Source organism: Mandrillus leucophaeus, unplaced genomic scaffold, assembly GCF_000951045.1.
Source record: "Mandrillus leucophaeus isolate KB7577 unplaced genomic scaffold, Mleu.le_1.0 Scaffold524, whole genome shotgun sequence".
NCBI lineage: Eukaryota > Metazoa > Chordata > Mammalia > Primates > Cercopithecidae > Mandrillus > Mandrillus leucophaeus.
In genome coordinates this window covers 1,634,926-1,657,131 of record NW_012105631.1, presented here as the reverse complement: position 1 = coordinate 1,657,131, position 22,206 = coordinate 1,634,926, and the positions used below count along the sequence as shown (strand labels likewise).

The 22,206-nt window shown below is 39.9% G+C and overlaps 1 protein-coding gene across 6 annotated transcripts in view; it reads left to right on the top strand.

Moving 5' to 3' along the window:
• ESR1 (estrogen receptor 1) overlaps positions 1-22,206 on the top strand; it is a 421,968-nt gene that overhangs the window by 357,950 nt on the left and 41,812 nt on the right. For all 6 annotated transcript variants that reach the window (XM_011996801.1, XM_011996804.1, XM_011996802.1 and 3 more), the window contains one exon: positions 15,982-16,115. In XM_011996801.1, the coding sequence (XP_011852191.1) occupies positions 15,982-16,115 (134 nt within the window). The remainder of the gene's footprint in view (positions 1-15,981; positions 16,116-22,206) is intronic.

The window sequence follows — 22,206 nt, the reverse complement described above, 5'->3', positions numbered from 1 at the left end:
CTGTGGGTGCATGTTAACCCCGTCTTAATCTCGGAAGAAGTGGCAGTGTGGAATGGTACATGGAGAAACAGAAGGGATACTTAACTGTGAGCAGATGAATGGCTTACTACAGGGGCATAGGAAGAAGATGCAAGAGCAGTGGAGTCTTTAATTGATGAACCTGGTACCAAGCTGCCAAGTCTTCATCCCAGGATTGGTACCATGCACTTGGCCATTGAAAAGACTTTGCAACCTGTGGAATAAAGAGTTGTAGCAACTTTCAAAGGCTCAGTGTAGGAACAACGTGAGAATCAACCAGGGCATGGTACTCCACACTGTCTTCATATCCACTGGAGTTAGGGGAGTCCCAGAGAGGCCTCTTAGAGGGTTAGGCAACATGGAATCAGGCATAGCAGAGACTGGAGACACGAGACTCTGCAGCCAGACTGTCAGTGTTCTCCACACTATTAGAAGTGTGGAGGTCTGCCACCAATTACAGTGTGATTTTGCATAGTCACGTAATCTCTCTGGGCCTCAATTTTTTTTTTTTCTATTACAACAGTACCTTTCTCATGGAGTTGTAGTGATTAGATATCTAGTACCAAGACTATGCTTGTTAGCACCGAGTAAGAACTCAATAAAGGTTAGCTTTCATTGGTACTATATTACTGTTCTTAGTGTTGGTGGTGGAGTTGAATCGCCTAACCTATGAGGTTGGTGCTGAGATGAAGAAAAAAATAACAGTATTTTAAGAAGTCTGGTCACCAGAAGCGGATCTTAGTAATTAAAGTAAAAGAGTGAACACTTTTACCTTCTTGTTGAAGTTAGTAAGTCTACAAAATGTTAATTCTGCATTTCATTTGGGAGGCTCTTATTGTCCTATTTGCACTTAAAAAGTCACTGAATCATTATTTTAGAACTGGAATCACATCTGAAACTTAGGCCAGTAGTTTTCAAATTGTGCCCTGTGGGACTTTTCGTGGAAGCGGCTGAGGAGTTGCCTTGAAAGAAGGCAAAGGGAGTGGGTCTTTGGACACCCTTCCAATTCTTCTAGAGCAGAGGACATTGATTCTGTTTTATAATTGCAGCATCACATATAATTTCATTTATTAAGAGGATCCCACTTCTAAAAATAGGTTGAAAACCAGTGATTTGATCCAACCTCTCTGTTTGCATATGAGGAAATGGAATTACGGAAAGGTTAGGTGATTTTTCCAAGGTTGCAGACCATATATTAACAGAGTGGTGTCAGGAACAAAAGCCTGCTTCTTGCTGGTCCAGCGCCTGTTACTAGTTACACAATGAATGCTACCTATTGCTGTACAGTACCAAATCATTTCACTTTTCAGATTTTAGCATAATCAAAAGAAAAAAAATTAAAGTGCACTTCTAAATCAGTACTTATATGCAAGAGTTTCAAGAAACAAACTGGTATTTAACCTCGTGGTTACATATTCACCATATTTTATTGAGTGAGGTTAGAAGAGATTGAGAAGCATGAAATGATGTTGGAAAGTAGAAATTATATGGTGAACTCAAGGCAAAGACTGTCCAAGTAAAAGAAGACAAAATAAGAAAGAAAGAGACAAAAGAACTGCCAATGAGTTGTAACCTTAAAAGAAGGGTGTATTTAATAAAACAGGATTGATTGTTTTGAATGTGGGCTGAGAAGTCCTGCCATCTTCCATTGACTCTGCTCACAGACCTCGTTTGTGAACTGGCTTCCACGGGTAGCATTACTCTCCTGACAGCTGCAACTCCAAATTCAGCATGAAAAGGCTGGTGATTCTAAGAGGAAGGGAGTGTTTAGGCCACTTTTAATTCTACTTTTTCATTGCAAGTTTCTTGCATTGTTTGGCACAATGCTTTGCATCTGTTCGTCTCCCTTACTGGATTTCAAAACTAGGACACTTTTTCCTAACCTTGGAACCAACCATGAAAATAACCACCTCTTACCCTCATGAAGAACACTTTAAAATTTTCTCTTTTAAAAATGAAGTCTGGAATATCTCCAAGCATCTTGTCACTCAGGCCTTCATTTCAATGCTACGCCCTCAACCACAAGGAAACTAAAATTGCCCCCTACTTGCTACTCTCTGTTTTATTTTCTAGTAGAACATACTGCAATTGGAGATTACCTTGTCCATGTCTCTTGTCTCATATTTGCCTCTGCTTGACTGAAAGCTCATGGAAAGTAAGGGACCTTCACTAAGTAGCAAAGTGTTTAGGACCTAGTAAGAACTTGATCAGTTCTAACAAGTGAATGATTGGAATTCCTGTGAGAAGTCAACATGAAAATTCCTAGGTCATTAGTTTAGTTATCGGAATTCCAACACTCTGTATTGGAAAAGTGTCACTGAAAGGATAGTAAGTGGATTAAGGTTATTTATAAGAGGAAGAGGGAAAGAAAGGCATTGTCTTTACTTCAGGCATTTCAATGGCCATGATAGACCCTAAACATTGTATGGTGCATTTTGTTTTGGTTTTGTGTGCACAAGGCTTTGCCAGGTTAAGAAATGTGAATTTTCTTTTCATCCTGCTATAGAGACTTAAGGAAATTTCCCCTGTGAGTTCCTTGAGGGCAGAGAAAAATACAAATCCATGAATACATGAAAGCCCTGATTTGATCCCTAAGCAATCTATGCATGTAACAACACTGCCTTTGTACCCTATACATTTATAAACATTTTAAGAAAAGAATAAGAGAAACACAAATCTTGGTCACTCCTCTCTGAAAACTGCTCTGATGTCACTTGACTGGAGGAATTAAGACCTCTTGCTGTGGCCTGTGGCCACTGTGTGCTCCCAGCTCTCCAGCCTCATCCAGGGCCACTGTGCCTGGGGCCACAGGGTCCCAGGATGTCAGCCTTCTTTCAGCTTCTCCGACTCCTCAAGCATTATTATTATTATTATTATTATTATTATTATTATTATTATTTTTGGCTTCCAAGGCCCACATGCATGTCTCTCTTCTTGGCACACTCTCCTCAACTTTGTTCCTGGCTAATTCCTAGTTATTTAGTTTGAGATTAAATGTCAGTCCCTCGGCTGGGCTCAGTGGCTCACACCTATAATCCCAGCACTTTGGGAGGCTGAGGTGGGCAGATCACGTGGTCAAGAGATCAAGACCATCCTGGCCAACATAGTGAAACCCTGTCTCTACTAAAAGTACAAAAAATATTAGCCAGGCATGATGGCACATGCCTGAGGTACCAATTACTCGGGAGGCTGAGGCAGGGGAATCGCTTGAACCGGGGAGGCGGATATTGCAGTGAGCTGAGATCATGCCACTGCACTCCAGTCTAGAGACAGAGCGAGATTCCATCTCAAAAAAAAAAAAAAAAATCACTCCGTCCCAGAGAGCTTCTCAGATACCCTCCTGTCCCCTCATTTAAGTTGCACCCCTTCTTGTACTCTCTCATAAGCCCCATTCTTTTTCTTTTCGGCATTTATCAAATTAACAGCTTTATTTTATTTTATCATTGTGAGTGTATGTGTGTGTTTAATATCTGCTTCCTGACTAAACTGTACCCTGCAGGAAGGCAAAACTGTGTCTGTGTGGCTCCCTGTTAAACCTTCAGCACTTAACTCAGTGCCTGGAATATAGGAGATTCCAACTCAATATTTACTGCGTGAAGGAATCAGTGAATCTTTATGTCCTTCGTGCCTAACATAAAGTCTGCCATATACAATGGACTAAAAAATAGTATTCAACTAGAACTGAGTTAATGAGCAGATGAAGTATTAATTGTATTTTTTTACAGAGAAACAATAGTCGGTGTATCAAAAATAGAGACTCTGCTCTCAGATATGTAACATAGAACTCTCTTCATTCATTTGCCTTCATTTCAGTTAACAGAATCTGTTCGTCTAAGAAGAGCGGAGACAAACTTTGTAATTACTGTGTCTGTGTAATTCCAAAACATTTAAACAAAAAGTGAATAATTGTGGTATTCTTCCCAATGGTATATACTTGATGTGCGCACTTTAAAAGATTGATTGAATCTCCTTTCAGCTGGATATTTGAGTAGACACAACCATTAGAGAATTTTCCTCTAGGGACTTACTTTAGCTCTTAAACTGTATAAACTGAACAAGCAAACTTAAGTGGATCATTATCTATAGAAGTGTAGAATTCCATCTCCCTTTGGCAAACCATTCAAACCCAGAAGTGTGTTTTACACTTTCTGACAGAAGCATCTGTAATAACCAACTCTAACCTCCTTTCTTACCACTTTAGCACCCAAAAGTATATGAAAAGAGGACATGTTAAGGCTTGTTCTATTTATTAGAAAATATATAAAAGAAAATATATAAAGAGTTCTTGGCTTAAGAACTCTTTTGGCTATCAGCTCCCTGATGTGAAAAAAGTAAATAGCAAGGGGTAGCATGGAGTCTTACTCTTGTGTGACAGACAGCTTAAGAAAGACAATTGGACATAATATGACTACATGATTCAAACTGAAGTCCAGACACATCTTTTCCATAGGCCGATCTAACATTTCCTCTGTAATTTCCGCAATAACCATTTGCACCAGCATAAATGGAGAGGGTGTGAATTCTTCTGGGTGAGTAGAGGGTGTATCAATTAACTGTCCTCTGTCACCAGGATTTGGAGGCAGGCTCATAGTGACTCTTGTAAAGTGAGGTTCACCTGTGGAGGCTGCAAAAAAAGAGGGAGGAAGAGAGAGTGAGGTTCCTCTTGGCTTTGTGCCAGGGATGTGATTAGAGGACTCTGGGAGGGCCTTCATCCTACGAGGGGTTGGAAGTGGAAATAGATGTGTATGGATGACCTGCTGATGTGTAACAGCCACTTCCACCCCGTAGTAGTAAGGGATTTAATGCCTCCACAAGGCAGGTCTCTGAAGGAGAATGACTTTTCTGTCTCAGTCTTAAAAAACCCTGATGATACTGCCTGAGAGAAATACTCTCTCCTTTCTTTGTTTTCAACAAGTATGGACTTCTTTACACAAAAAGAATCCTTTTTGCTTTTGTCCCCCCATTTCACTGGAAGTCTATCCACTGCGCACCACTGTTGGTCGGCTTCCTTTCATAGATTCCTTTCATAGATTCCTTTATGTTCCAAATTTTAAAAAGACAGTAATAGCAACAAAGTGAAATATGGATTTTAGCTAGGAAAAGCGGGGAACTGAAACTTTTTTCCTGCAATCATACTTCCCAGCTTCTTCAGCAAGGTCTGCTTGACTGGGAACATGCCTTCTGAGAACTTTACATTTCTAAACTGCTGCTAAATTGCTCCGTGCATTTATTCCTCAAACTCTCAGGGAAGATAGACTGCCTTTCAGTCTCATACCAACCGTTCTCAAGTTAATGGACCAAAAGTCATTTCCACTTGAAATACAATCCCTCTAAATGAATCATCCAACATGGTTTTTATCTCCATTTTTTCAGAATAACTCTGAGATGATGATCCTCTGGCCATATCTTAAAAATTTCTCCTATTTGTTTTACTTTTCTTCCATTTTTTCTTTCATTTTCTATCTAAACACTGCCTTCTCTAAGAGGAATGACATTTTTGCGGGTTATCATGATATATTTTTAGCCCATTTGCCTTGACCCATAGCTCGCAACAGTTAAAGAACACTAACATATAATTGTAGAGTTTTGCCCAAGGCCATTGGCTTTGCATGTTGACAGGTGGGCAGAAGGAAGGTTGGGCATGAGAGAGACATGCTGTCCTTCTGGTGAGGTCATCAATCCCATTCTTGTAACCTTCAGATCATTGCATTTGTTCAGAATCATCGGCAGAGGAAAACACCTCAAAGTTGGGAGGTCGTTGAAGAGTCAGAAACAAATGAGTCCTGGGTAATTTTTCAAAATAGGCCTTTTGTCAATTGTTAGTCAACTGTTTGTTTAATATTGTGCTTTGTTATAAGGATAGGCACTGTGGTCTCAGCGTTCTTAAGCTTTTACATTTCCATTATTTAGTTTTACCTCTACATTAGCAGAATAGATGTAGAGTAGAGTAGATGCCACCTCCAGAAACTCTACTACCAGCAGTATCTTAGATTAGAAGCTCCCTCTCTAGGACTATAATTTCTGTAACCTCCACTTCTCCCACCCCTTGTTCTTTCTGAGCCTACTTGGTCTTTGATACTTACTATAATACTTTCTATTCTTTTATCATAAACAGTTTTCTGATTTCATTTTCCTCTGGTTTCATCCTAAGCCCCATAATAAGTCACTGCAAGACTACCTTCTAGAATTTCTATGCCCTCAAGTTTTCTCCATACTTAGAGAGTCAGTCATCCACCTTGAGCCACATCCACTGTCTACTTTCTTCACTTTGATCCCCAGGCTGCCCAACCCTGCTGAAAACAAAACAAAAACAAAGAAACAAACAAAAACAAAAACAAAAAACTGGATACGATCTCAGTCTGGTCTTCAAATCCATGCTTCTCTTCCTTGACTTCTTTAGACATCAACACAATTGATGCCTCCTCTTGACCTGGGACACCCCTCCTCCTCGGTGCTTTCTTCTACCTCCCCCTGCTCTGTGTGTCTTTTACAGGCTCATCTTTCTCTTAGGCTGTCTTCCCCCGAGATGCCATCTCTCCTCTCCCTCTGTGCACTCAGGCAGTCTCCCTTGTCAACCCCCAAAGCTGCTTCTCCAGACCCCAGTGTTTCTCTGAGCTCCAGGTCCACAATTCGCTAAGGTCCATGTGGATGTCCCTCACCATTTCAAACTTCCCTTCCACAGAGAGTCCCTGGTTTTCACTACCATAGCATATTAAAATACCATGCATTTCCCTTCATACCCTAATTACAACTTTGTTTCTTTTTTTTATTTTGTGTTTTAAAACGTATCTTCTGCCCGCATATGTTGTAAGCTCCTTTTGAGAAAGACACATTGCTGTCCTGGTCATTACTATATTCTTATCAACTAGTAGGGGCTGTGGTCGGGGCTTGTGTTAGTCCATTTTGTGCTGCTATAAAGAAATACCTGACACCAGGTAATTCATAAAGAAAAGAGGTTTTATTTGGCTCAGGGTTTTGCAAGCTGTGCAAGAAGCGTGGCGCCAGCATCTACTTCTGGTGAGGCCTGAGGAAGCTTTTACTCATGGTGGAAGGCAAAGAGACAGCAGCGTTTCACATGGCAAAGGAGAGAGCAAGAGAGACGCCAGGCTCCTTAAACAACCTACTCTCCCATGAACTGAAAGAGGAAGAACTCACTCATTATGGAAAGATGGCACCAAACCAGTTGTGAGGGATCCACCCCAAACACCTCCCACTAGGCCCCACCTCCAGCACTGCCATCAAATTTCAATGTGAGATTTGGAGGGGATACACATCTACACTTTATCAGTGCTCAATAAACTCACTGAATGTAGAACAGTGATAGAAGGCGGGGGGGGGTGGGCAAGTGTAGGCGACAGGACAAATTTGACCTGTTACTGCTTTTGTAAATAAAGTTTTATTTATTTACAAAATAAATAAATACATACAGTCGTAATCATTGGTTACATTTTGTTCACAGCTGCTTTTGCATGAAAACATCAGAGCGAGACTCCATCTCAAAAAAAAAAAAAAAAAACACAACAAAACACACACATCAGAGTTGAGTAGATGTCACAGAGACTGTAATGGCCCCACAAAGCCTAAAATAGTTGCCCTGTGGTCTTTTACAGAAAAAGTCTGATATAAACGACAGTCTCACAGCACAGAGAAAAAGCATATAACCCAAAGGAGGAAAGAGTAGAGCACAGTGGAACTGCAAAGAAGTTTCCCTGGACCCAGTCTGTGCCTTGAAGGATGAGAAGGACACATCCAAGGGCAGGATGTGGGTGAGGTGGGGTGGGCAGTGGTGATCCAAGCAGACAGCACGGGCAGGTGTTCTGGAAAACTTGCCTTTGTTCACAAGTATCCTGCAGTATAAACTGCAAAGTGGGCAGTAAGAAATGGACTTGAAGAGATTGGACAAGGGCCAGAAACCCAAGGGCATTGCTAAGGAGTTTGTGCCTTAGCCCATCCAGGGCCCTAGCAGCTTTCACCGAGGCTTCTGAGTTCCTGGACACTCCAGCCTCAGGCTACCTTCCCATATTCTCTGCAAATAATATCACATTTGTTTACTAAAGAATTAACCTCTCAGAATTTCTGCATTCACATTTATTTCTTCTCATATCCTTGAGTTAGAAAAAGGTATTTCTGTCCTGTGATGATATTGATTCTGCATTCATCTGTTTTCATTACTCTCTCCTTCCCTCCCTCCCTCAGTCCCTCCCTTAGTCTGTCTCATTCTACCATCTATTCCTTTAGACCTTCTGACATTTAACATCTTGGTTGCTCCTGTCCAGCCACACCTCTGACCGTTCAACCATTTGTCCTCCTGATTGGTTCCACCTTGTCCTCTCATGCTGGAGATGCTGTCGCTCCCAAATTGCCTCCCTCTGACAGTTTCTCGCCCCTTCCTCCTTTGCTCTCTCCCTCTCTCTTTCAGTCTTTCTCTCCCTCAATCTCTCTTTCTCTTTCCCTCTCTCTCAATCTTTCTCTTCCTCAGTCTCTCTCCCATTCTCTTTCTTTTAATCTCTCTTCCTGTCTCTTACCCTCTCTTTCTCTCAATCTCTCTTTCCCTCTTTCTCTCTCTCAATCTGTTTCTCTCTTCATCTCTCTTTCTCTCTCCTTCTTTCTCTCTGTCTCTGTCTCTCTCTTTCTTCCCTAGTGAAATCACTCGCTTTTCCAGTTTCAATGATTTCTATTCAGATATCTCTAAAATCAGTATTTCCGGATATTTTATGCTTTCATGGGGGCAGTGTAAATTGGTATAACCTTTTTGGAAGGCATTTTGGCAATACTTAGTAAATGGTTAAATGTTTATACCCCTTGATTCTGCTATTGTATGTGTAAGGATTTTTTTTCTGCATACTTTTGTAAGTGTAGAAAATATATGTATAGGAATAATTGCACATTGTTTGTTGTAGCTGAAAATTAGAAATAATATAAATGCCTATAATAAGAGCCCTTAAATACATATGAACACAGTGAAATACCAGGCACCCATTTAAAGGATGAGGTATATTTTAACAAGTTTATTTGAAAAGATGCCCACTCTTAGTAAGTGGGAAAAAAAAAACCTCATCAAATTGATATATTTAGCGCTGTCCCTCTCTCAAGTTTCAGACCCACATTATCAATTTTCTGTTGTCGTCTTGACTTAGTCTCGTGAAATTTTAGCTCAATCATTTTTAAGGGAAGTTGTTTTCTTCTACTAGCAAATGACAAATCTCTGAATTTCCCTCTTTCTGCTAATTTCTCACTTTCTTTTTTCATCTTTTCATCCATCCTAACATACAGTTCCAGAGGAGTCTTTAAATCCTTCCTCATTGCCAACACCGAGGATCATTCACCAAAATCTGTTGATTTTTCCTTCAGATCAACAAAGGATTTTCAGAACAGCCCTGATTTCTCTTTATGACCACGGTGCTGTCTCATGTCTTCTCTCCCCTTCCTCCTACCTGCCGTCTCTTCCAGACTTTTCTCTCTCCCCCATTCTCCTTTGTGCACTGATGCCAAATTAGTCACAACAAAGGTGTTTACATGATCGTGTCACCCACTGGTAAGCTCTTAATGGTCTTCCCTTACACATTATCTCCCGTTTCATCTCAGGAGCCTTTTATTAACCACTCTTCACAGTCTGACTCAGCCCTCTTTGCCAGTTTCTGTCTTTACAAATAGCAAACTCTACCAACTAGATCACTCAAGATTCCCTGAACAGGCCTTCTCTTCTCCCACCTCTTGGCCTTTCTGATACCATTTAATCTTTCTGGAAATTCCTCAAATTTATTTCCTTCTCACTCAGTCAACGTTTTGAGACCCACATTAAATGCTACATACTATTTGTTCCTTTACTAATCATGCCAGTTGGAAATGATTCAAATCTGTAAAGCAGGGTGCTATAGAATTACATTTCTTATAGCCCTTTGGTCATTTGGGAGCAATGTCTAACATAATGTCCTCCAAGTTCATCCATGTTGTTGCAAATGACAGGATTTCCTTCTTGTTAAAGGGTGAATAGCATTCCGTTGTACATATAGTCCCCATTTTCTTTTTTCTACTCATCTGTTAATGGTCACCCAGGTTGATTCCGTATCTTGGCTCTTGTGAATAATGCTACAATGAACTTGGGAGTGCACATATCTCTTCAACATGTTGATTTCATCTTCTTTGGATATATACACAGTAGTGGGATTATTGGATCAAATGATAATTATATTTCTAATTTTGGGCGGGGTCCTCTGTAGTACTTCCATAATGGTTTTAGTAATTTACATATTCAACAACAATGTGCCAGGGTTCGCTTTTCCTCATGTCCTCGCCAACGAGCCTGATATTCTTGTTCGCCTCTTAGTGCTTTGGCCTTTCCCTCGTGACTTAATGGTGACTCGCTTGAGACTACTTGAAATAATCAGTTTGGATGGTGAGGACATACCCTTCTGCTCTCACCCTTTGCCACAAGATGGAGTCACTTTGTAAACAAAGAAGTTTTACTTGGTCTTCCATGCTCAAGACCCTTTTACATTTCATCTCTTAATATTTCATGGCCAAAAACTGTTGGTTCTTCCAATCTTATAAGGCCATTTATCTTTGATCTTGCTCCATTCCCTTCCATTTTTGCTTGAGAACCATTCAGTTCTTGCCCAATCTCACGTCTTTCTCGTAACACCTTACCAATGGCTGCCAGAGTGTGTCCACTACACACTATTGGTCTCATTCTGACCACCTCCCCAGGCATGTAGTCTACCTGCCAAGTTCTTTCAGAGCAGATAGTTTGCAATGTTGTAACAGGGCTCCCTAGCTTGCTATGTTTTCTTCCTACCTGGCATTAGGAAGTAAACATTTTTCATGGCAGTATTCACTTCCAGTACCAATTTCTTTTTTAATTTACATGGGCTAACTGCTGTATCAAACCACCATCAAATCCCAATGGCTTAATTGCAACTGACAGTACAATGTGGTGTTTCTGTCTATATACTCATTCAGACACACAGAGTTTAAGTAATTGGTTCAAGGTCACAAAGTTAGTAAATAGTGGCATCAAGGTTTGAACCCAGGCAGCTGGACTCAAGAGTCTAAACAACTTTCATTTTAAATTTTGCATCTTTCAAGATATATCACTTACAATTTCCATCTTCATCACTTTCTTCCATACTTCAGAGCTGCATATGTAAACCTCTTGATCATATAAATATTTATGGAGTCTCAGCATTTTGAGCACATGCTGAGAGATTTTGTAGTGTTGAAGATAAAGAAGCTCTTTAAATACATCCAATCTTGCCACTATTGATTTTGAATAGCATCTTAATTTGTTACCTTTTAAAAACCATATTGTACTTTTTTTCAGGACAGCTAAATTAAATGTCTTATGTTGATCCCCTGGGTTTTCTCAGTTTCCATTTATCAGTTTCCTTTTGTACGAAGAGATGCTAATGGGTAACCTTACATTTTGTAAGGCATATTTTTGAAGATATACAAGTGAGGGTTTGGTCTGCACACCCTCATTAGAGCTCTTTATTTTCCATGTGGAGGAAGAGATGCCTTAGGGCTTCTGAAAAAACAGGCTTTTATTTTTATAGAGGAGAAACTTCCAGAACATGCCACGAGCAAATGCTCTGTTAAGTCTAGTTCTTTCCCCCATTACTTAAGTGCAAATGGACCACATTTGAAGAGGATAAGTAGCAGAACAAGGCTCCCCACAAGGGGATTTTGAGGTGCTCTGAAAACCAGACTGACATAATCCGTAGAGAAGTTCATCACTGCAGGCTGTCACGTCTCACAGCGGGAGTCATAGGCTGGTCTGCTTGATAAACTACTCCTGATCTATAACTGGAGCTGTGTGCTTCCTTTAAAAATAAATCTTGTTTTTCCATACCCCACGTGCTTCTCAGCCTCAGGAGCACCTCATGGATTTAGACTAATTTTGTCTTTTACAGTCATGTTACCTCCAGATTTGTAGTAATCACCCCATTTCTGATGCCAGCGATCCATCCATACCCACTGAAACTGAGCTAAATGCTCTAGTCTGACTTGCTCCTTGAAGTTAGTATAGAGTATTTTGGCTAGACTTTGAAAATGAAGCCCTGACCACAATGCATAATGACCTCAGTAGACACTGAAGAGTTTCTTTGCATCAGGCAGGTGACAAGTATCTATCTCATTTTCAAAGTCCACATAGATTTGTGCCAGATTGTAGGTTGACAAATCACTTTTTCACTAGCTCACGTGGCAAGCCTTTTCACCTTGTAAAAATGCTAGTGAGGGACCCATAGTTACCACATAATTGGCCAGTCATTGAGACTCAGGCAACATTTGGATAATTTAACAAAACTATCATCAGAGTCATCAAAGTACATAATTTTTACTTATTATACAAATAGTGGATTCGCTAAAGTGCTTAGACCAACTAAGTTGCTCCCATTGAAAAACAGAGTGATTTTATTCGTAAGAGTATATCAAGATAAACTTCTTGTAGCCTCTAAACAGCACTGCTTAGAAAAGTGCAGCTTCATTGCTTTGAATATCCTCCCAGAAGTCCTCGCAGTTCAGATGCACACCACCAAAACATGAAGCACATGTGTTTGCATGGAAGGTAGGCTCTGAGGTCTTCCTATCATAATATGTCTATGATTAATAGTCAACATATGCCCTCTCCACATCCCCTAAAGGAACATACACACACACACACACACACACACACACGTGTGAGAACTGAATTGAGAGTTTGGGGTATACACCATCCCTGAAGGTACAGTCTACAGCTCCTAATGTGTGCCGTAGAGCAAGCGTTATATTGTTGACAAGTGATAATTGCTGGTTAGGAATAACAGGATATCCAACGAGAAGAGGCTCAGAAAAATACACTCTTGCTGGAAGAGTCAAGAACGAGCTCTTCATGGGAAACTATGGGAGATGATTGAAAAAGGACAAGAAGAAAGGAGAATTGTTAAGTCTCCACTTTTTCAGTTTCTGAACTGAACTTTTGCTCACAGCAGGTGAACACAGGCTCCCTCCCACACTGAGACTTCCTCCCCTGCCGGTGTGCAGTCTGTTAAGTAAACAGAGACTTTATACTGAGAAAGGAACATTTCTCTATTTTGGCTATGAGTTGTTATTTTTAAAGCTTCATCCTCCAAACATTTTCCCCATCCTTGTTTATTTTTTCACTAGAAAGAAGATGAACTACTTAAAAAAAAAATTCAACTCCATGACAAGAAGAACCCACTTCTAGTATGTTCTCCCCACTCAATGCCAGTGGAGCCTTTGGTGTGAGCACTCTGTCGGCCCCACGTTGGGCAGCATACCTCTCGAAGTTCCTGCTCTGCTTCTATGGAGCTTCCATGCATCCAGATTTTCATAGTCAAAGCAAAATGCACATGGCAGTTTTTTTCTGACTCCTTCAAGTTAAAAGGCCAACCTCTCCCTTGACATATCCATGTATTTATCAGTATATCTATAGGTAATACTTAAAGGTGGTCCTTACTGTGTGCCACACTCCATTCCATGCACTTTACATAAAAAAACCTCATTTCACTTTATTTGGGAACAGGATGACAATTGCTTCAATATTGAGATGGGTTGAATCTGGGGAGACTGATGTTAGATGCAAAAAGCTCTCTTTCTAGACCTTTTCCTGTGTCTTGCACCTGGCTTTCTCCTTGTCTGTCTTGTTCCCATTCTAGATCTCTTTATTGACAGTGCCCATGGCTTTCTTCTCGGTACTCTAATGTTGAGCATAAGGACTAGTATGTAATAGGCTCTCAGTAAATCTTGTTGAATGAATTAAAGTAGAACAAGAATTAAAGACAGAGAAGATCTTCTTGTTGGAATTCTTTCTTTGGGTTGGTAAGCAATGTGATTTGATGTAACAATCTTGAGTCCTAATCCCCTCATTTGGAAAATGGAAATAATAATGCTAATCTTAGAGGTCACTTGTAAGAAGTATATGAATATATCAGAAGTAATCAACATTTTTTAAGTCAAAGAAAAGAACATCTGTGAAAAAGATGGAAAACTAATGAGCTACTTGAAAAAATATTAATTGGATCTTTTTCTCATACCTTACACCAAAATAAATCCCCCAAAATGGTTGTGCAACATTGTGAATATACTGAAATCCATTGATTCACACTCTTTAAATGGGCAAATGATATGTTATGTGATTATCTTTCAATAACATTGTTATACAAATGAATAAACCCCAGAAGATCAAAAATTTAAACATGAAAACATGGAAGTATACTAGAAGGAAATATAAGATAATTTTTATATGTTTTTATGTTATATATATTTATATGTAAATTTTTTATTTGTCTTTGCTTTTAAAAGCAAGACGTAATGTTCTAGAGCCATAAATGAAACATTCGGTAAATTTAATTCTCTATTAAATGTTTTGCAGAAGAAAATACCAGAAACAAAATCAGAAGAAAAAACAAAAAAAAACCGTAAGAAAAACAATTAAAAATACATATGACAAATGGCTTATTACTATAGTATTTAAAGAACTCTTAAAAATCTATGTGACAATGACATATAACAGAAAAATACGTGCAAAGGACAAGAGCAGGCAGTTTAGAGAAAGCCTATACGAATATATTCTCTAATCAACAGTCTATTGTATAAGCTATTTGAAAGCAATGTTTGAACTATCAAAATTTAAAATTCATAAGCCCTTTTATCTAGCAATTCTACTTCTAAGAATTTATTCTATAGCTATCCGTACATGTATCCAAAGACATAAACATAAGGATAGTCATTGAATGAAATGTTTTTAGCAACAAAATACTTGAAAAGAAAGAAATGTCACCCAAGAAAGAAGTGATTAAGGAAAGTTTAGCATTCTGTTCAGTGAAAACATACTGAGCTGTCAAAAAAAGTTGGTGGAGAACTCCAAGATCTATTAACTAGAAACAAAACAAGGTGCTAAACAATGTGTTTAGTTTTAATTTATTTATTTTAATTGTTTCTATATTTCACAAATCTATATCTGTGCATTCATAAAATATTTTAACTTCTTTTCTAACCCCCTCAAACACATCATGCCAAAATTCAACCTGTGATTAAAAAACAAACAAAAAAAATGAATGAATTCCTTTCGTGTGTAGTATCTCATTCAAATTCTTCAACAACCCTATGGAAAAGATACAGACACATGTTTTTAAGTACTGCACGTTATGAACCTTTGGTTTGCTTATTTAATAGTTGCAACTACTAATGTTAAATTCTTGATGCCAAGGTTAAAAGCCTGGACTTCTAAAAATGTCATGATCTGACATTTTTCTGTTTTCCCAGATTAATCTGCCACCTTCTGACTTCCAACACACTGCTCTATGTTCTTTCATGCTCCTCCTCACATGTTTAGGACCCTCTTCCAAGGAGGCATTCGCACCTCTGCTTGATGAAACCCTACATTATCTTAAAGCGTCCACTCGAATGCCACCTACTAGGCGAATCCTTACATACCATCCCCTGCAACACCAAGGGACTCAGCCCAACCACAGCCCATAGTTATTGTAGTTGTTCTTGTACTTCAAAAGTACCACAAAACACATCTATCAGGACTTGTGATATTAGTTGAAGGCCATGAGCATCTTGAGCCGAGGCCGTGTTTTTATTCCCAGAACTACCACATTATCTAGAATATAGTAGCAGATCAATATACGTGTATTAGATAAATCATTTATCTAAATCTTCATCATTTTCCATTACCCATAGGTTGAAGAATTCCATATTTAACATGGCAGACTTGAGGACTGAACTATCTACCTCTTCTAAGACGTTGAAATGAGAATGTTTTATTGATGGGAAATTATATTTTTGTTTTGCCTTCTGGAATTCAAATGAATGTTCATACTCCATGAAGACAATGGCTGATAGTTTTTTGTTAAAGATTTAGAACCAGTGGATTTTTATGAATATGAACCCTTTCATGTCTTGTGGAAGATTTTCTGTTTTTTAATCTTTTTATTTGTTTTTGCTATGTTTTCACAGGAACCAGGGAAAATGTGTAGAGGGCATGGTGGAGATCTTCGACATGTTGCTGGCCACATCATCTCGGTTCCGCATGATGAATCTGCAGGGAGAGGAGTTTGTGTGCCTCAAATCTATTATTTTGCTTAATTCTGGTGAGTTGATAACATGAGAGAACTCAATGCTGGATTAAATATTTATTTGTATTTTTCAACCAGATACAATCTACCCACTCCAAAGGCATAATGTCATAAATAGAAAGAAACTACTGATACACATTTAAAATAACTTACCAACATTGCAGATTCCTTACAGAGGTAGAACCATGCTAGCCGAATAGACGCATGAAAAATTGTCATTTGGCATTGAATCAAATGGCCTTTGAGCTGAAATTTTTGTATGCTTTCACAGATATGAGGATGTTTTTGTTCAAATGGTACATGTATATAGACATATGTTAGTTGATAGTTATATTATGTCTGAAAATAAGTAGACCAAGTAACTCTGCTAAGAAATTGCGACCAATTCCAGGCTCCAGATAGTAAAGAAAGAGGGTTGTTTGAGACAGACCATGTTTCTGGTCGAAACTGATTAGCTAAAAATATAGTTGGCTTAGAGATAGAAAAACCTGTTTCTAAAACAGAAGAATGTGGAATGCAATAAATCGTCCAGCTGACAGAGCATTTTCCATTTGCTCTATGAAGTCTAATTCTACTGCCCCTTCGTATTTATTTGCTTGAGAAAGCTTAGCTAAGAGCAACATCTGCTTTTTTTTGTTTGTTTTGTTTTTTAATGTAGTGAGGTTGGCTGTTGTATAAAGAAAGAGTCACTCTATGTCACCCAGATGGAAACTATGGTTCAACCTGATTTAGTGCAGTGACTCCTCCCAGCCTCTTGGTATTTGGATCTAAGCTCTAGCTCTACAGCCTCTGGGACCTAAAGCTCACATTGGGTATCAGCTGTACAGCAGCTCCCCTTAAGCTCCACCTTTCCCCCTGGCTGTAACTCCACTTTGTGCCTCATTCCTCATTCTCACATAGAAATCACAGCTATTTTGAAGCCCTGGGCCTGACTTAGTTTCTTATGCCGTTAGACATCGTCTCAAATTCTTCAATAGCTCAACTGCAGCTTGTATTGATCACATACATAGAGAATCAGCACTTCCTTGTCTTTGCACGTGTTTTTGTCTCTTTCTGATGAGTGCCAATCCCTTCCCACTTGCCCTAACAATTTTTCACTTTTCTTCCCCACCACTGCTAGGAATGGTGCTGCTTAATGGAATCAGCCCTTCTTTCTCTTTTCTGATGTTTTTGTCTCTTTCTGATGAGTGCTGATCCCTTCCCACCTCCCATGACAATTTTCCACTTCTCTTCCCCACCACCACTAGTAACCTGTGTTGCTTAATGGTTATCACAGTAATCATTCTCACTTATCAACTGATAAATGGAAATCTGTACTATTACACTAGGCAAGGACTGAATTACAGAATGAAGTCCCATGATAAATGATGTGATCCGCACTAAGGAAGTGATTACCACTCCATTCAAGTTTCTGGTTCCACTCAAGTGCATTGTGCTTTTCATTTCGGTCATTTGTCCTGTACATTGTAGGGTCCAGATCCCACAATGGCTCTTTATTGGATGAGAGTTCTGGGAGCAGTGCCACTCGGCTACATGGTGCCAGGTCCTGAACCTGTGCCTTCTTCGGTGGAGGGCTGGCGCGTGCTGACAGCTTTCATGTGGGCAATCTGGGAACTTCAGGGAAGGCAGGCCTATTAAGTGTTAAGACTCCCCACCCCACACCTTTACTAAGAAAAAGTACCCCAGACAGGAAGTAAAATTAGCCAGAGTTGTATGATCCAGATAGTGGATGCTCTGATCTCGGTGATAAAAAATATTTCCTCCAGATCCATATAGACTTTTCCTGCATTATTGTTTTGTTTCTGCTCCTATGACAGAGTGAATTTTTTTAACTATTATACAAAAAAATATCAGGATTGTGGCCCTCAAAACATTGGATTCATAGACCCAGGGTTTTTACAACCCAGGGGGAAAAAGTTTCAGCCCTCACAAGAAAGTATTTTATTAAAGACTGGCACCCAAACCTCAAGACTGTATTTCCCACTGCAGGATTTGGCCCCTGTCTGCCTCCTTCTCAGACTAGTTAAAGTTTCATACTCCGTCCTTGTTCCTTCACTTATTTCTTAGGATCTTCTGTGCACTTCTTTGCTCTTGAAGGGCAGAAACGCTATTGTAGAAATACAAGGCACCGTATGCTGACATAGTTTACAGTTGTCTTTTTCGTGAGATAACACAGCGGCTGGCAGCTCCTCTTTTCTATCAAGGACGGTACTGCTGGCTCAGGAGAGCCGTAAGCAAACAGAAGCTGTTTCTCAACCCTGTACAAAGCGAAACCACTCTCTTCCCTATAAAAGTGAGCTGTGCCGCAGAAAAGCGGATCTGCTGCTGAGCAGGGCTCCTTGTGTCTCCTATTGTTCCTGAAAAACAGCATCAAAGAGGGCAAGACTCTGACACACAATGCTGTAGCATTAGGAGCCTTTTTCGAATAAAAAAAGCAACGGGTCATATGAAGCATGTGGTCATACCACAATCAACAATTTTTCCCCACAACTGGAGATATGTATTTTTCTAAAAGTCCAACCAATTCATGGCTCTGATATGGGGCAGCTTTACCTATCATGAGACCAATTACCAAGTGGCTCTGACTCCAGGAATCTCTGACAGAAGCCAAGCTGGAAACAGTTCAGGAAACCTGAGCTAGAAGATGCCTTTCTGACGCCTGGGAAACAAAACCTCAGTGTATGGAGGAACCCAAGGTTTTGTGTTGAGCCCCAGTCGCCAAGGTCTGAGTAGGCTGGGTTTATATTGGCCCCGATTTTGTGGCCGAGGCACAAGGGGAATTGAAAGGTTGTTGTGAGGACCTGCTCGGAATGTCTTTCTGGAAGTTTGGAGAGGGTCTCTCCAATGCCAAAATTTCCATGGGAAGCCATCTTCACAGCTGCTTGGGAGTGGGAGATATTCGTCATCATTTCTGCCCCATTTAGAATAATTTATTACTTTGCTTGCAAAAACCCAGAATCATCCATAGGACACACATTGTTTATTTTTCCACTCCACACCAAAGGACAGAGGCATTCCTGGTTAATCCAAAGATGCCAACTTCAAGACATTCTGAGAACTAGCTGGGCAGAGCTCAAGTGTAGGGCAAATCGGAACAGAAGCGATGGGCTCAAGGCAAAAGCCCACGAAGCAGCAGCTGTAGAGAAAGGATGGGAGCTGGAGCTGCAAAGCGGGCCATGGTAGAGGGTCTGGGCCTGCCCACGGTATCTCTTGTACCCAGTGGGAATTCAGTTTTCCTGTATATCATTCAAATGTTTCTCATTTTCCTAGGCCCAGCTCACTACTCCAGTCCATAATAAATTTCCTCTCTAGACTATTTCAATTCTTAGAGTCACTACCACACAATCTAGCATTTGGTTAGTTGGTTGATTTCATTCATTTATTAAATAATTCAATGTTTATTGAGTTCCTACTATGGACTTTGTGCCACATACACACACACAAAAAAATGTTACTGTTGTGTGGAATTTTTTTCTTTGCATTTTTTATGTTAACCTGGATTTTTCTCTCACTCTTTATGCACATATTTCCTAATCTCCCTATAAACTATTTGTATTTTTTTTGATTCCTCACAGTCTATTTAGCCTGTGGACTGTCAACAGATGTTACATCATTCAGTCATTTAATAGATGCTTATTTGCTAGACATGGCCAGGAGGACCTGGAAAGTCCTCATTTTTCCCATCTGTTCTTACCATTCTGAAATGTATCATGCTCTTGAGTGCTCCACAGATCTAGATGATATCAAATTATTAAATGGAAAAAGCAAGACCCATCTCCTTGGGTTATTGTGGATAAGGGGGAAATTGTGTATTAAGCGTGTGTTGTAGTTCATGGACCACATTAGGCCCTTAGTCAACAACAGCTATCATCATCACCGATGAGAATCTCTGGCTTAAATGGAGTAGGTTCATGCCTTTTTTTCAGTGTAATGAAGTGTTTTAGCTTCAAGGCCTTTAGCAAGGCTTACAATACAAAAATGTGGGGACTCCAGTGTAACACCAACAATAGAGACCACCATAGCTATTATCCTGAGACTGTTAATTATGCCACGTAATTAGATTTAGAGAAAATTGAGAGCAACATTTATCTTGTGGAAAAGAATTGATTGTGATTGGAAGTCACTGTTGAGAGACCTTGATGAAAACTCGCTGGTGAATTGCTGTGGCGTCTCATAGGTAGGCACATCATTCATCAGTGGGCTGTGGTTTTGCTTAACCTCATAACCCCTCAGAACCCACTTCTATCAGAAAACCACCCTTTCAGTGCATGTTCCTCAAGGCTCAGAAAAATTCATATGTCAAAACTTTATATGTAAAAATCTATACTCTCTAATAAATATTTGGTTTGGCCTTCACATTCAATTTAATAATGATTTCTACCTCTTTTCCGAACCCCTTTGACCACAGTTCTATATATTTAATTCTGAAGAGCCTCATGCACATCTCTCCCTGGTAACTTTATCTATTTCTCTCCCTGGAGAACCAGCCAGACCGTGATTCCAGCCCTCTGTCCTCTCTTCAACCGCAGTTCCTCTTTTTCTCTCCCGACTCCACAAACCTTCTCCAGTTCCCCAGGTGCCCTCTGTGTGCTGCTAGCTTCTGCATCACTGTTAGCAGGGCCACTTGTTCCCCTGGGTATGTCTTATGCTCTTGAAGTGCTGTAGCCTTGCTCACCTGTTCATCCAAACCTGATCCTCAGACAACGTTTCTCTTTCAATTGATGGAATAATAAAGGGGAATACGGGTCAAAATTAATAGACATTTAAATACCCCACGTGAAAAATTAAGGGAAAACAAGATAGGAGAAAGAATTATGGCAACATCTCTAAAATGTGTACTTTAGTGTTTAGCAAAAATGGGACTATGGAATGTCAAACAGGAACCTATATGTTAAACATAAACACGAAGCAGTGCCAGCTGCTGTCTGCCATCTAGTCATGCTTTGTTAACGTGGCATGTCTTGCCATGATGGTGCCCTCGTGAAACGAAGGATGCTGAAGCCGATGCCATTCTGTTTGCTTTGATCAGAAGCCACTCTCTGGTCAAGGAAGTATTTGTTTCATAGTTAATTATAACAAGTTCTCATCACAAAGATTATTTTCTCTCTCCAGATCTGGATTATTTGCACTCACTTTATATTATTAGACAATTACTCGGAGCGTTTATGTTTTTAAGTTTAGAAATAACACAATGATTCAGAGAGTCCCTGTATTTAGACGAAAGAACATTTTTTAAACACATTGACTGTAAACATTGAAAATCATTAATTCTCAACAGTCGAAGGTTTCTGACAGGAACAGCCCTTGGAAATTGTAAATGGACACATTGTCAGGTATGCCCATTGTTGTCACATTGGAGATTGGATTCTATTCTTTCTGGAGTCCTTTGTAATGCCAAGCTTCCTCTCCAGGGAGCTTGCTTATTGTCATTATTTTGAGAGAAATGGCACTTCATAGTATTAAGTGGTTCATTGTCTCTTCTCTGGCTGACTGTATTCTGTAGGCAGCCACTCAACTTTGGAGACTTTCTCTGCTACCAACTTTTGGTGTTGCCTTAAGCAAGCCTCATGTCCCCTGTTAGTTTCCTGACAACATGGTATGGCATGGACTTTGTCATGAGAGAGGACTGAATTCAAGAGAGGCAACTCTGCCACTTCCTTGGCAGAAGGGGGATGACCGATGTCCTTTGATGAGCTGCTTCCCTGAGCCTAATTAAAAAACAGAAATGACACTTAACTCACAGAATTGTTGTGACAATGGAAAGAATGACCAGTTAGTAAAGCATCTTGCACCGTGCCTAGCACACAGTAGATGCACATGAGTGTTACTGAGCTTTTTATGTTATGCCCTCCAAATACAAAGCCTTAGTTTTTGTCACTATGAAAGAAATTACTCTGCTCTTCTTAGCAGGTAATACATCAAGTCGTGCATGGAAATTCTGCGGGAGAATTTCACTCCGGCCCTTATGGGTTAAAAGATTGCATTCTTATGATGAAGATGTTCTTGTGAATAGAATCATCTCAGGTCCCAAATGGTGTGGATTTGGTCCTGCATCTTGCTGCAGAGCTCTCTTGGAGCTTCTGAGACCTGGGAAAACCAGCCAAAT